Genomic DNA, 14262 nt, shown 5'->3' on the forward strand with positions numbered 1-14262 from the left:
GAACTCATGATTTTTGGAAAAATTGAGGCTGAACTTGTTCCAGTATGAGCTGTTGGACCGAATTCTAGATGGCTGCCAGGCACTATCAAAAGAGCCATCCCTGATGCTTTGGGCAAACAAATTTGGCTGTCAGCTGTACCCTTAGTCCCAAAACCAGTGTTTTTCTGTACCAAATGGGGAAAGCAAACAAAACTGCTGGATCTAGAACTCCCCTAAGTTGAGGGCACAAGGGAGCATGTCCTCAAACAGAGCTGCTGCAATAGTGTGGGTGCCACCATTGTCTGGGGCCACTGTGGGGGTTGTCACCTGGGTGTGGGAAGGAAAGAGGAGATGGCAAGATGGGCTCTGTGTGGCCTGAAGACTGGTTAAACTATGGGTTTGTAGAAAAGTGAGGATACTGGGACACCTGATATTTTCCAAGATTCATGACTGTTCAGCATGTTGTGAGCATACTCGGCGTCAGTCGGGAATTTCTTGCTCTTCTCCCATGCTCCTGGCATGGGAACCTGGTGTGAAACTCGCCAAGGATTGGATGAGTTGTTGGAGCCCTTGAGGAGACACTCAGTGTAGATCTAGGACCTATGACTGCTGGGCAAGTGTCCAGCATCCCATGAGCTTACATGTGTGCATAGTGTGAACTGTGGGGTGGAAAGGGTCATTAAGTGTTCATCAAAACCTTGGGCTTTAGCTGGGTATCGAGTTGGACCCAGCGCATTCAGCTTCACCTGGCAGGCTGCTGCAGTTTAGGGTTGATTTTTAGCATACTTGACAGCAGTGGTTTGTGCCCCTAGTCTGTTTGGGAGAGGATCACAGCTGGAACAGATTTCTCATCAGCAAATAAGTAAATAGTGCAGTTCAGAAAAGGAATGTTTATTAGGAGAGTTAAATCTCAGTGGTATTTCTCCTTGCTTTCTCTCTTCAGCACCTCATTGTGAACATCTGGATTAACCTTGGGCAAATCCACTGAGTGTGTTGCCTCGGTTTCCCCACATGTCAAAGCAGGATAATACTCAGCTACCTTACCAGAGCATTTGTTACACTTAATTAATGTTGTAATGTGTCTTTGGTTCCTCTGATAAAATGTGCTGGGCGAATGCTAAGTTGTTTTTACTGATTGGATTGTTAATTAAATGTGCACATATAAATGATTTGTTGGCATTAGAGAGCTAAGACTTAATAATTTAAAATATTAATGCCAAGGTGGTTGGGTCAGTTTTAAGCCTGTATCATTCTGCTATTTAGAGACTGAAAGTAATGGCACTGGGAGAGGAAGGGAAGCAGGAGCTGGCCCAGCTAACAGCTTATTTTGTGATATTTCTATTTGGGGACTGGTTTGATAACAGGATCCAGATTCCAGTGCCTGGCCCAGGGAAACCACTGGCAGCATCAACAGCACGCTGAGAGCTTCGTAGAGCACAGGAGATGCATCACCTAGCAGTGATCCCTCTTGGCCCAACTTAGAAACAGTTTGTCGGCCTTCGGAGGAGCGTGCATCAGTTCAGCACAGCAGCTGATGTGTGGTATTCACTCTTGTGTATCAGGAAAAAGCATGAAAGAAAGGTTATCCGGGGCATGTGTGCGCCTGCAAGGCTGCTGACTTGGATCACCTTCTCCTGTTCAAAGCTCCTGACCCAGCAGTGGTTTTTTCCCACAAAATAACATGGTGTTTCAGTGTCTAACCTTAAGACTTCTACCTCCTTATATTCATCTATCCTCTGTTCTTTATCTAGGCCGATGTTTCTGAGGTGGATGTGGGAATGAGCTGCAGCTGACAGCCAGGCAGGGACCAGAGGAACAGATATGTCATCCTAGTGCAGTAATGAGTTTGAGGACCTAGAAGAACAGAGCTAAAAAGGGAAGGCAGCCTGTGGGAGCAGATATGGTTGGTTGATCGGCTACTGGGACCAGAGAGGAAGGTTAACTGTTCTGAACCCAAGGAAGTTGTGCACATTGGTGTGGGTGCTAGTATGTTGGAGGCAAAGGCGTTGCAAAGAAATGAAAATTGTTCTGTAAGTAGGATTTTCAAAGGTGGATTCACAAGGGGAGGGAAGGGAAGGTGGGAAGATGTACATGGTGCTGTGGAAGAGGCAGTTGAAATTCAAGAACAGAGTGCTGGAAGCAGGGTTTGATGAGAGATACCATGCAAGGGACAATGATCTCACAGATACAAAAGCCCTAAAGGGTATATGGGACAGATGGTCTGGGAAAGATGAAAAGCGTTCTTGCACAAACTAGGGAATTGCTGATTTAAGTGTGAAGAAGATTTGAAAGAGGGAACTGAGCAACTGAGGAGTGTTGGATACAGTTGAGCTGGAAGAGAAAGCACTGACCTGGCAAAAAGGAGAAGGAAGAAGAGAGAGGGTAAGAGGGATGGGAGAAACACATTGAAAGTGAAAGGAAGAGACATAAGACAAGCAGCTAAACATGAAGCAGGGCTTAAACTGGAGTTTGCCCTTCACAGTAGGGCAAGGAATATGTTGTAAATTAGAGGACTGAGGAGGTGTGGGAAAGGATGGTTTTTAGCTTCTCAGGAGTTTCCCAGCTGCATCTGTTCCTTCCCAGTGCAACATCAGGGAGTGGTGGTCCTTGCTGTGCTTCAGGACTGGGCTGTGTGGCACTCATGGTAGGCTGTGCTTGTAGGGTGGACTGTTTGTCTATTCTGGGGTAGTTTTGACTGAAGAGGCTTTTCATGTTCTGCTGATTTCTGTTTATGGCTCCAGTCCCCGATGGTTTGCCATTGGTCTGCACAAAATCACTACCTAAAACTACCAGCTTTAGGTCACATTTCTGAATACTGTCATGCAGATTGGTGGCCGTTACTTCAGATGGCTCATTTTGGTTTTGAGGCCGGTTCGGAAGAGAAGCATAAGTGATAGCAATAGTAATGATACAACCCCAGGGCTTGGTTTTGCCACATACAGCACTGATGGGCAGGGCAACATGACCTTGGCTAGGGAGAGATTAAATTCATCACCTCCAGCATGATGTAATGACTGACTGCAAGAAAAAGTAGAAAAGAAAAGAGGAAAATGTATCAGCGGTAGAAATGCAGGTCTCTGACTGTGCAGTTGTCAAGGGACATACAGCACTGCATTATGTAAAATTGCCAAACGAATATTTGGGGAGCGTTAAGTATTAAGAGAATAGATGTTAAAAGCTGTTTTCACTAAACTAATGCCTAGCCATTTCCTGTGGTTTTGCAATATTGATGCTAATGTGTTGCATGTTTATGTATACGTTTTTTGTAGGCTTATTGCAAACTATATTTATATACTGCTGCTGCTTTGTTCAAGGCCTGGAGCATATTGTTTATGGGGAGCGTCTGAAATCCCAGGATATACGACCACAGGAACAAGTAGCTTTAGAGACCTTGTCACAGATAGATGGGCAGTGGAGCTCAGTATTCCTACATATAAAGGAGGAGAAGACTTGCTCTTTGGGGGAGGGGGGTTAATGCCACCATAATTTGGTTTTAGCATATGTCTCCCTACCTTGCCTGATCGGGAGTGTGCAACAGCTGTTAGAGCTGTGTACTTCACTTTGCAGTAGATGCAGAATAATAAGTGTCTGATGAGTTATTCTCATCTTGAATTCTAAATAAATTAGGCGCTCATCAAAACCAGTTTTGTTCCAGAAAGACTAAATTATAGAGGCAGTCGCCTGTAATATAGCAACAATTCCTGAGGTGGAAATTTGCAGAGCTTTCTTTGCCCTCTTTCATCAGTCTCACTGGCCTCCATTTCCATCTTGAATTCAGAAGATGGTGCAAATTCGTGTCTGTGTGCAGCACCGCACGTGTGTACCTCTATTTTCTTCTAGCCTGGTCTTCAGTTGCCTTGTTGATCTCGTTTTCTTGAGAGCTACATGCTGAAAAGAAAGGTCATGCTAAGAAAAAGTGATTTCTCACTTGGCTGGGAGATAGCTTACTACTCATTTGAGTGTGTCACTGGAGCAAGCCTTGGACTGCCTTCCCCTGGGCACCCATGCTCTGTGAATACAGAGACCTGAGTATATATGATAGCAAATAAGCTTCCAGTTATACAGCATCTTCTTGTGCTGAGTTTGGTCTAAATAGAAGTAAAAAAATGCATTAAGTGTAAAATCCAAAAATGAGAAGACTGCTGCTTCAGGGAGCAGGAAAGAGGGATATATTCATGTATTGAGTGTCGCGGTTAGAAAATACCAGATGTGGAAGTGTCAGAAAACTTGATAAAAGCATCCCTGGTACAGAGATTAAAGTCTGGAATTGCAGAAAAATGAGGGGAGGGATTCAAGGAATGTTGAATTTCTACCTGTCCATGTTTCCTAGCGAGACGTGCTTCATCTTGTGCAGAAGCTGCAAACTCTGCGTGATGTAGGATGATGAAAACACTAATTTGTTTGAAAGCTTTTTTTCCCCTTTATACTGTGTCCATGAATTCCTACGTGAGAAGAAACTATACATGTGTGCATGTGACCGTAGGCAAGTCTTTCTATGGAAAGCAAGGCAAAGGAGTGCTGTCATCTGTAAATCTGTGGGTTAATGTTTTAGGAAAATACCTTTATTATGCTCTGTGGGTGTAATTGTGCAGCATTTATAAACTTAAAAACCCAAAAGATTGTGTATTTGCGGCTGGATCTAGAAGGAAGCACAGGCGAGACCTTTTCCAGATATATTGAGCTGTTGCTTTGGGGGGTGGGGGTGGGGTGGGGTGTCCAGATAAGCCTGAGGAGGCTTTATCTCTGTGTGTACAAAGGAATTACCTTCAGAATGCGATAAAAATACAGTTTCTAAGGATTAAAAGACACAGTTTAGGCATGTGTGTTCCATTCCAGGTTTCAAACAACAAGTCAGGTGTTGCCACTCCTGAAATGTGACATCTTTTATATGTAAGACCTTGTTCTTTAAAGTACTTGGTTTAAAGAAGTAATTAATTTTTGCTTGGGCCTGATGTTCGAAGTATACATAATAAATAATCCCTTAAAATTGTTCAAAATGGATTAACATTAGGTGAGTGTGATGGCATATAAGGCAAATTCTGGCACACAGAGAGGTAGAGGGTTGTGCACCACTTTAACAACCCCATCGTGCACCCCTCCGTTGCTAACAATTGTATCACAACAATGGAAATAAAAAGAACAGAATTCCATGTGCCGCACATCGTCCTGCTGGGAAGAGATCTAATCTAGCAGTTTAGCTTTTAAAAGCATCTTGATTTTTTTGTACGCTGGAGGTTCATCGTGTTTCCTAGGTTAGAATTTGTAATTTTCTTTCAAAAACAAAAGCTGACTTGAGTCATACAACAAGAAAATAACTGAGTCTCAGGGGAATTGAGTGAAAAGCCGTTAGAATCTGCTAATTACAAGATGAAGAGCAGTCAAGCAGTGGTGGTCTGTTGGGGAACTGCTTTCACGTATTTTGATGTATGAAAAGACTTTGTGTGTGATGTCGATGGGAAAAGTTTTGGTGAAATATGTCTTGCAGATGGTCTGCAGCTCAGTCCTAAAAGCCAGCACCTAAGTAATAGCTGCCATCTTCAGTAAGGACTGAGTAGCTTTACTTAAAGGGCTTTCTGTACAAACACCACTAGATTTAGTTCAACTATATACTTTTATTCTGCCTATAAATAACATAAGGCAATGGCCACTTGAGTGCAGGCTTTCTCACCCAGTGTATTTTCCTATTGTATCAACAACTTTACTTAATTAGGCTCCTGTTCCTTTGAGTGAGTGTTCAGAGTTCGCTGGCAGCGAGTCCGTCTGCTTGAAAGGGAATTGCTGACGAACCAGCCATTCATTAGCAAAAATGTCTGCTGGGGTGGCGAGGTGAGTTGTTAATTTAAAATGAAAGCTTTAGGAATCCTAATTGTGAATCCATGGAACAAACCTAGCTGAAAATCCAGAAAATTTACACTTACCTCAGTGATGACTCTGCTGGAAGTTTGAATCATATATGACTTATTTGTGCAGAAAAGGGGCGTAAGAGGCACAAACTTTGTGGCCTGTAGTTATTTTAGAATATGGTGAAAGTCTGAAATATGATTTACAGTCCCTTGCATGAACACATGCATGTATAACCTGGAGACACATCTTGCTTCGCCACTGGCATCTTTACAATTCGAAGGGACAATTTCTTCAGCCTTTTGTGTTACTGCTGGTATCTGTGGAAGGTAGGATGGAGAGCAGAAGTAGGAAATAAGTCCGTGTTGTATCATTTCTCCTTTAGCCAAACTTTCTTCTTTCCTCAGCATGGGCCTTGCAGGGAAACACTGTTGGTTAAGTTTGTTTAAAGGGTTGTTTTGTCAGGTTAACAGCACCGAGAAGTGCTGCTGTATCTTTTATGTGTTGGCTTACATGGTCAAGGCTGTGATTGTTAGCTACCCACTGTAGTTCCCAACCTTCAAGTACTCTTGAGTCTCTTTTTGCAAAACTACTGCATTTATGAGCTACAAAAGTGTAGGTTATGTTCACATATAAATGTTCTGGTTGACAGTTTCGCTCCCAACAGGGGGACCGAGATGTTTCAAAGTCAGCATCCAGGCTCCTCCTCTTCTGTAGACCATGCTCCAGCTTTTCCCTCAGTGTGAGCTTCTGTATTTCACTTCAAGGACTGATACATGCGGGATAATGGAGGAGGCGTGGTTTTACAAAGGATTACATTAAAGGAAAAACAAACTGTCCAAGTGGTTTGTGCTCATTTTGCCTATTTTGAGCCCCTTTGGGACAGGCTGTCTCTTTTGTGTCAGGAAAGAAGACAGTAAACACTCAGCTGTGATTTTGCCTGAGCCTTCTGATGGGGAGGGATGCTGAACTCCCGAAGCACTGTGGCTGCAGTCAGGTGTCCATGGTGACTCTTTAGAAGGGAAGAGGGATGGCTGGAGATGAGCCCTGCAGTTACTGGGAGGCTGGATTTACAGCTTAGCTAGAGGGTCTGTCTGGAATTTTCTCTTGCTCCATAGAGTTTGAGTCTGCTTGGGCATCAGTGTGTGTCCCTCCAAGGAGATGTGTGGGGTTTTAACAGCTATCTGGGGTGACATTAATTTAGTTCCCCCCCAACCCCCATGTTTTCTTGCACAAAGATATAAAGAAAGAGTGGAAGAGCTACAACCTCAGCTGTCTCTTACTCCCTATTGCACAGAAGCAGCACTGACAACTTTTCAGTTGTTCAGCTGGGTTTCCTCAAGCTTCGCGAAACATCCAGAGCATTTCTGATTTTCTTAATGCGACTGCTCTTGCATGAATACTAGCAGTCAGCCAGACTTTCCTTCTCCTCCCTTCCTTCCCTGTACAAATTGTCTCCCCAGGGCCATCCAAACACAGGGCTCTAGGAGGGAAGGAAATTGGTGTGCTTCAAAAACCAGCTGTCACTGGGTGAATAATTTGTTGGAATGGTGAATGTAGCAGGTATTTCATCTACTCAGGAAGGTCCTAGATTTGATTTTGTTTTTCTTTGCCATCAAGAATGTGCTGGTTTGGCACAATCAATGAAAGTCCCTTCAAATCCCAAGGGCAAATGCTCCTGAGTTCCTATGGGTGGACCAGTCATGTTCATCCAGTGCCACATCTGGGAGAACAGGGATGCGTCAGGTTGAAGGCAGAGGTGCTTCTGCCTGGTCTGTCTTTGCACTCAGGACTGATTTACAGCTTCACTTTGCATAATGCCTACCTCCATGTGGATATGTGTCCAGGCTGTAGGCAATAACAAAGATTTGTGGTGGAGTCAAGTCCTTCCCAATGTCAAGGAACTGTCCTTCAGGCTTCCCACAACACTGCCTCTGCAGTCAAGGAAAAAGTTGGCATGTGTGGAAGGCTGTTCAGAAGGCTTACCACAGGACAGGCCTGGAGCATCTTAGAGCAGTACTGGACCTGCACCCTGTATTAATCTTAATGTAAGTCCTAAGACGCCCCTACATTTGTCGATTAATCTTTCTAAATTCGTATGTAATGCCAAGAGACAAGAAGATGCATACTCCTGTCATCCCCAGAGCCTTGTTCTTTCCTGTTGACTTAACAGGACCAAAACTTTTAAGCTGTTCCCCATCAATTTTATGGCTGTCCCTGGCTTGTTGAGATGCCACATTATCTCATCACAGCGAACCAGAGCGCACCATGCCACGTCTCCACCCATCTCTCCTTATCTGCTTTGATGTGCAGAAGAGAGGTTGCCACATTTCATCAGGTTACACAGTCGGTGGCTTTCCACCAGTGTGCAGTAATGCTTGAGATTAGCAACCACGTGGAACAAAATGCTGTTGCTTGCCAGGCAGCAATCTCTCATTTCTTGGTTTTTGTTGTGAGTTTTCATTTTGTTTTCCTTCAATTTTATTTTAGCAAAGGTAGCTGGCACCTTTTGCCTCTTCTTTTGAAGTAGGGCTACAAGTGCTAACCACCCGTAGGAGGAGGTGCATGCATAGAAGGGGCACTTTAATAACTGATTTCTTCAGAGCAGGACTACTCACTTGGGGTGGATCTCCAATAGAGCCCCTGCCTCTGCTTTGAGAGTTCCTGGCTCCTGCAGACAACAAATTTAGGAGGGATGAGGAGGGAAGGCCAGCCTTTCAACCTTCTTGTTCTGCCTAGAAACATGAATTATGGTAAAGTAGAACATGCAACCACAATGGATGGTGATACCTTCTATTTTCATGCCTGAGAGATACAGGTGCTTGTAGTGGTGCAGTGGGTGACGTGGGTATTCTACCAGTTCAGTGGTCATGGTGGTCATGTTTTGAGGACATGGTCACTCCATTCGTACATGTCTTGGCAAAAAGATTGGTTCAGCATGCACACAGCTGTCATGAGTTACAAACCTACGGATCTAAGCAACCTCACGACTTGCTTAGGCGTTTAACACGTTGAATATATTGGCTGTTTTACAGGCAGCACGAAAGGAAGAGAATTGTTTCTTTAGAGGATTAAAAACAAGTTACTTAGCTGCGTTCCCAGGGAAGCAGTGCTGGAGTACCTTAACAAGCAAGTCACTGTTTGTTCGATGACAGATTTGGTGCTAATTTTGTTGCTGTCTGCTCCCGTTTGCGTCTCATGGTTGTGGCTGAAAGCAGCAGAGCGGTGATTAGCTCAGACCCTGCTGAAAAAAGAACCCAGTGGCTTCTGAAGAACAAGGGAGTGAGAGTATATTACCCTCTGGCGTTTTTATTTTATTTAGCAGGTAAAACTGTTCATTGAACCAGAGTTCATTTACAGTGGTACCCCAGCAGACTGCAGCAGCAGGATGAATTACCAATCGCTTACGGTGCAAACAGGAATCATTCAAACCTTGGATCATCTGTACTCAGGAGTTCAAGGCTCTTGCACTGCACACTAGATAGCTGCTGGTCTCTCTCCCTTGCGTCCAAAATCCTTTCTGGTATCCCGGTCCCTGTTTTAGTCCCCAAATCACATCTATAGCTGCATTCCCCCTGGTGGGTTTTGATTTTAATGCTGCTAACCAGAAGCTGAGCAGTTCATGGGATTAGACCCTTTTAGCCACCAAATTAATGGAAATTGGAGTATATGCTTCCTTTGAGGATACACTTTCTTTTCAGGAGCTTTGACTTACAGGATCATTGGTGAGATAATATCAGGAGTTTTAACTAATCCTTTAATGATTGTAACCGGGGGTGAACAAATCTATGTATAACAATTAGCCCAGCGGTCCACCACAAGGCTACTCTTACCTGATCAGTGGGTTTGTGCATTGAAAAGGTTTTTTCTCCCTTTGCTTCAAAGCTGATGGCAGTGCAAAGTCCTGAACCTCGTGGCGAGGCAGTGTGCAATCCTGTTGGGGCTGGGCTGAGCTGCCTGTCTGCTCCCTTTGGAGCGGGGCATATTCTAGTCACTGAGTTTATTAAAAATGCATGTGTTAAGCGATGGGATAATTGCAGCAAGTTTGTCTGGGGATGGATAGAAGCAGCAAGAGAAATCGAAAAATGTGTCTGAGAAGATATCAGCTGTCTTTAGAGAAAACGGTTCGTGGCAGGCAGTTTGGCAGTCTGTGCTACTACTGGCACAGTAGTGGGGATATAAAGCGGATGCGGGACACTGGTCTGGGAGCAGCGGTTTGACCTTGGCATCTCCAGGGTTGTTGCCAGCACCCCAGCACTTACATGCTTTAGGTTTATTGGCACAGTCAAGTTCCTTTGGATTTCCCCTGGCTGAACAATTTTTGTGCATCTGCACTTGCTGGCCACATCAGGAATGCAGTCTGAAGAGCAGCCGCTGTCTCCTAGTTTTTGCCTGGGGGTTGCCTGACTGATGCAGCAGACCATTAATTTGCAGACAACCAGGACATCTCCAAATGCAACTCCATCAATTGGCAGGAGGTAAATAGATACTGCCTTTGTGCATAAAGCAGGGCTGGAGACTTCTGCTTATCTTCCCTTCCAAACTGGGTGTATCTACTATTACTCTCATCTCTTCTCTTTGTTTTACTTGTCTGAAACCTCTTGGCTGTGGGAGAGGTGGTGTGGCCTCAGAGCTGGGGAGGTTTTGTCATGGTGATAGCAGTTTAGTTAGGGCACTGGAGACCTTTGTCCATATGCTGCCAAAAGATTAATATTATTACTATTATTATTATTGTTATTATTAGCCCACTTCACGGGGAGACTGTGAGGATTATTTTATGTTTGTAAATTGCTTTGGAGATTTAAAGCTCTGTACAAGCACTAAGGATTATTGCTTTCTAATTCTTCAAGGTAGTGTAACTTTTATAAGAGTTAGCCTGGAAAGCATCTTGGAAATAGTAAGAGTTAAGTCCCTTTGAAATTATCTAGAATTCTAATGGCTAAGGTGAAAACAACTGCTGCTTCTCTGCTCATTCTTCCAAAAAGGAGCAGGAGGAAGGAAAAAAAAAAGGCGGGGGGGGGGGGGGGGGGGGGGGGGGGTGGCGAGGAAAAAAAAAAAAGCAATGCAGATTGTGATAGTACCTCTTCTGTTTTTTTCCAGGAGTCCAACGTGCTGATTGCTGCTAACAGTCAGGGTACAATTAAGGTAAGTTATTTCATAGATCTCCTCTTGAATGCTGGAATCTGTTGTTAGTGAAGAGCAAGGTCAGAGAAATCATACAGCCAGGACAAACCACTAGAGGAGGTCATCCCGACTGTAGAAGTTTGTAATTTAAATGACGTATTTGCCTCTGGCATGTGGTAGAGCGAGCAGACAGTGCACCAGCAATGAAACCCAGTTAAAGCAAGGTGTAGAAAAGCTGCTGGTGGCCGTCCAGCTCCTGCCATGCCTCCGCTGCTCCTGAGGTCTTACTAGCATGGGGAGTCTGGCCCAAGCATCTCCCCAGGCTCACACTGGTTCTCGTGGCAGCTGAGGCTGTGCGTTAACCACAGCCCATCCTCTGGCGGCTGCTGCTGACACTGGGTACAGCAGAGCTCGAAGCTGAGCTTCTGATGTGCAGCCGGCTGGAGCAGTGTTTGAAATGAGCAGGGATGCTCCTTCGCTTTGCTTACTCCTGGTGCCCAGGCTGGCTGTAACAGACGGCAGCTGCCAGCGCAGGGTTTTGTGAAAGCAACAGCCTTCCCCGTGCACTGAGGTGCCAGCATTTTGCCAGGTTTTCAGCACTTGAATTAAAAGTCTTCCAGGTTGTCTGTTCAATGTATTTCTATCCATGAAGTGTAATATGGAAAATACTTGGTATTTTCTTCACGTGTCTATCAGACAGCCAGGAAAAACTCAAACCCAGGCTGGTGCTGATCCTCTGGAGACCCCCCAGGTCTGATGCCACCCCAGATTGTACACAGCAACATTGACTTCCACCGTGCTTTTGAGGCTTGGTGGTTAACACCGTAAACTTGTAGCCCAGAGCTCTGGCAGCTTTCTGTAGCTACTGATAAAGGGCTTTACTTGCTGTTTGGTTACACTCTGAATTGTCACTTTCATGAAGCTGGGGTTCTCATCCTGATTTCCTCTCGCATCCCTCTGACAACAGCAGCTCTTTGGAGCCAGACCAGAATATCTGGTCTGAACAGTCCCAGAAAAATCACAGAAAAAAGAAGGAATGGGGAGAGACCAGAGTCATCTGTGTTTGACTGCATATGAAAACATATTTTTTTTCCACCTTTTTAGTCCATGAGTAGCCTATTTACTCCTGCTGTTGCAGCATGTGATGCCATAGCCTCTTGTACATAGCAGGCCTTGTACTTGGTTGCTCATTACTTTGGTTGCTTCCTTCTTAGTAAAATGGACAAAAAATGCACAGATATTTTTAATATCTTGAAATGAATCCAGCAGCAACAGGAGAGTGATTGGGAGAGATTTTGGTCATGCAGTTTGCTTGTTAATGAGGGAAGGCAGAGAAATGTGCAAACAGCCAGGGCTGTCAGAGCTCGGGTATGTCCATTTGCCTTTGGCAGCGTGCAGGGGGGAGGTGGGGTGGTCTGGGAAAGGACGAATCCAGTCTGGGGGCAGATGCTGTGCTAGACAGTACCCACAAGCTAAAGCTCTAGAGCCTTCCCCAGTAAAACCAAACGAGGTTAATAGAGGCTGTGACAGCCCTCATGGTCACTCTTCTGCCATCTCGAGACTACGCCTTGAGAGGCTGCTGTACCGTCTTAGCGTGGGCAAGGGAACTGTGAGCACAGAGGGCTGAGAGGACAAGATCTCTGATCTCCATTTTACAAAGCTTCCAAGAGCTGCTTGATTGGGATGAGTGTGGAAATGAGGCAACTGTGGATTTTTTTGCTTCATGCTGTAATTTATCATAGTGCGGAGAGACATCAAAATTGGGATCCTTGCCAAGTGCTTATCCCATTTGCGTGATATTATTGCATGCCGGTGAATAAAGGGTAAGGGGTGGAGACAGAAGGGTCAGTCCTGTCCTAGTGATCTATATGCTGATGTAGGAGATAATGAATGTCATAAATTCCTATTCTAAATGTCTTGTCTTCCCTACTAATCAGGTACTGGAGCTGGTATGAAGGGTTTTCTCTCAAGGCATGAGGTACTTGGTCCTGCTGATATGCTACAGTATTCATCTGGGATCCTCAGTGGGACAAGAAACCAAAATCACCTTGATGTTCCTCCCCAAAACCATCATGTTTGGATTTTTTTTCCATTTATGGACTTTCTAGGACATTTTGAGACACTGGAAACACCAGTGAACTGTCTGCCATCAACATTAACTCCACAGACTTTGCTGCTGCTGGTGGTGGTGGTATGGTTGTCTAATTTTTATGATAGGAGAACAAATTCTTTTAAATAAAAACAAAAAGGAATAATAAAATTTATTGAGCCACAAGCTGAAGCTGGAAGATTCTCTCTTGTTGCATATGGGAACAGATTTACTTGGGAAGGGAGCTTACAGGACCACACAGGGCTATCCTCCGTTGCACATCTCCAGGTACTTTCATCCGGACTGTTCTTCATCCCCACTGGAAGAAGTCTCTAAGCCTTATCTGGACATGCAAGCAATTCACTTTGAGATCCCATAATGATACAGTTTGGTTGTTTCTTTGATTTATTTTTTTTTAGATGCATTAAATGTTGAGAAATGTCACCCAGGTTGACACCTCTGGAGACTGAAGTCCTCTGGCCATCGAGAAGGGCAGCTTCTCCTTCCTCCTCTCCTTACGCCCCTGCCTCGACCTGGAGGGGCAGCTCCAAAGGGGAGCCTGAAGTTGTCCTGCTGTCTGTGAGCCTGGGCTTCTGCTGCCTGCCACCAGCAACGTGCTGAGATGAGGTGACCTGCAGCTGCGTGGGACCTGGACTGACCTCACCAGGACGTGGTGGGATAACGATCTCCCTCCCACTGGCCTGGCTGTGTTTGACTATCTCAGCTAGAGAAGGAAGCTTCTAGATCCAGTTACCAAAGCCCCATACCACTTAATCGCCCATGTGGTCTGGTTGTTTTTGCCCCTTTCTGCACACCATGGAAACCAAGCATTTTGAATGTTGTCATGAGAGGGGATGGAGTTGGTTTGTAATGTGTTTCAGAGCCATGATATAAGTAGCCTTATTTTTAATGGTCATGCATACACTTAATTGTACATATGGAGGGGGAATAAACCATGATGCGAAGAGTCGTTGTTGCTTTGTTGGCAGGATAGCGGGGAGGGAGGGAGGGTAGGAAGGTGCAGACGGTCTTTGTGAGTAGCAGCCGTGCTGAGCTGTCAGGATTGCTGCCAGAACTCATTAAGCTTGAAAGTGGAATTGGTGGGTGTACCATCTTGTCTTAGCTGTGGGTGGCAAAGGTGTAATGTGTATACAGTGATACCTGTGGGAAGCATTTTGGTTTGCAAACAGAATCTCTCTATGTTCATTCGTTGCAGTAGGCTTCTCCCT

General features: G+C 44.9%; 1 protein-coding gene across 1 annotated transcript in view; it reads left to right on the plus strand.

Annotated features, from left to right (window-relative positions):
• The window catches only part of COP1 (COP1 E3 ubiquitin ligase), a 127739-nt gene extending 113739 nt beyond the window's left edge, over positions 1-14000 (plus strand). Inside the window, 2 exon segments of the mRNA XM_056355540.1 lie at positions 10921-10965; positions 12882-14000. Coding sequence (XP_056211515.1) covers positions 10921-10965; positions 12882-12899 — 63 coding nt within the window. The 3' untranslated portion in view covers positions 12900-14000.
• The last annotated feature ends 262 nt before the right edge of the window (positions 14001-14262 follow it).

The sequence above is a fragment of the Falco biarmicus genome, chromosome 11 (genome assembly GCF_023638135.1).
Source record: "Falco biarmicus isolate bFalBia1 chromosome 11, bFalBia1.pri, whole genome shotgun sequence".
NCBI lineage: Eukaryota > Metazoa > Chordata > Aves > Falconiformes > Falconidae > Falco > Falco biarmicus.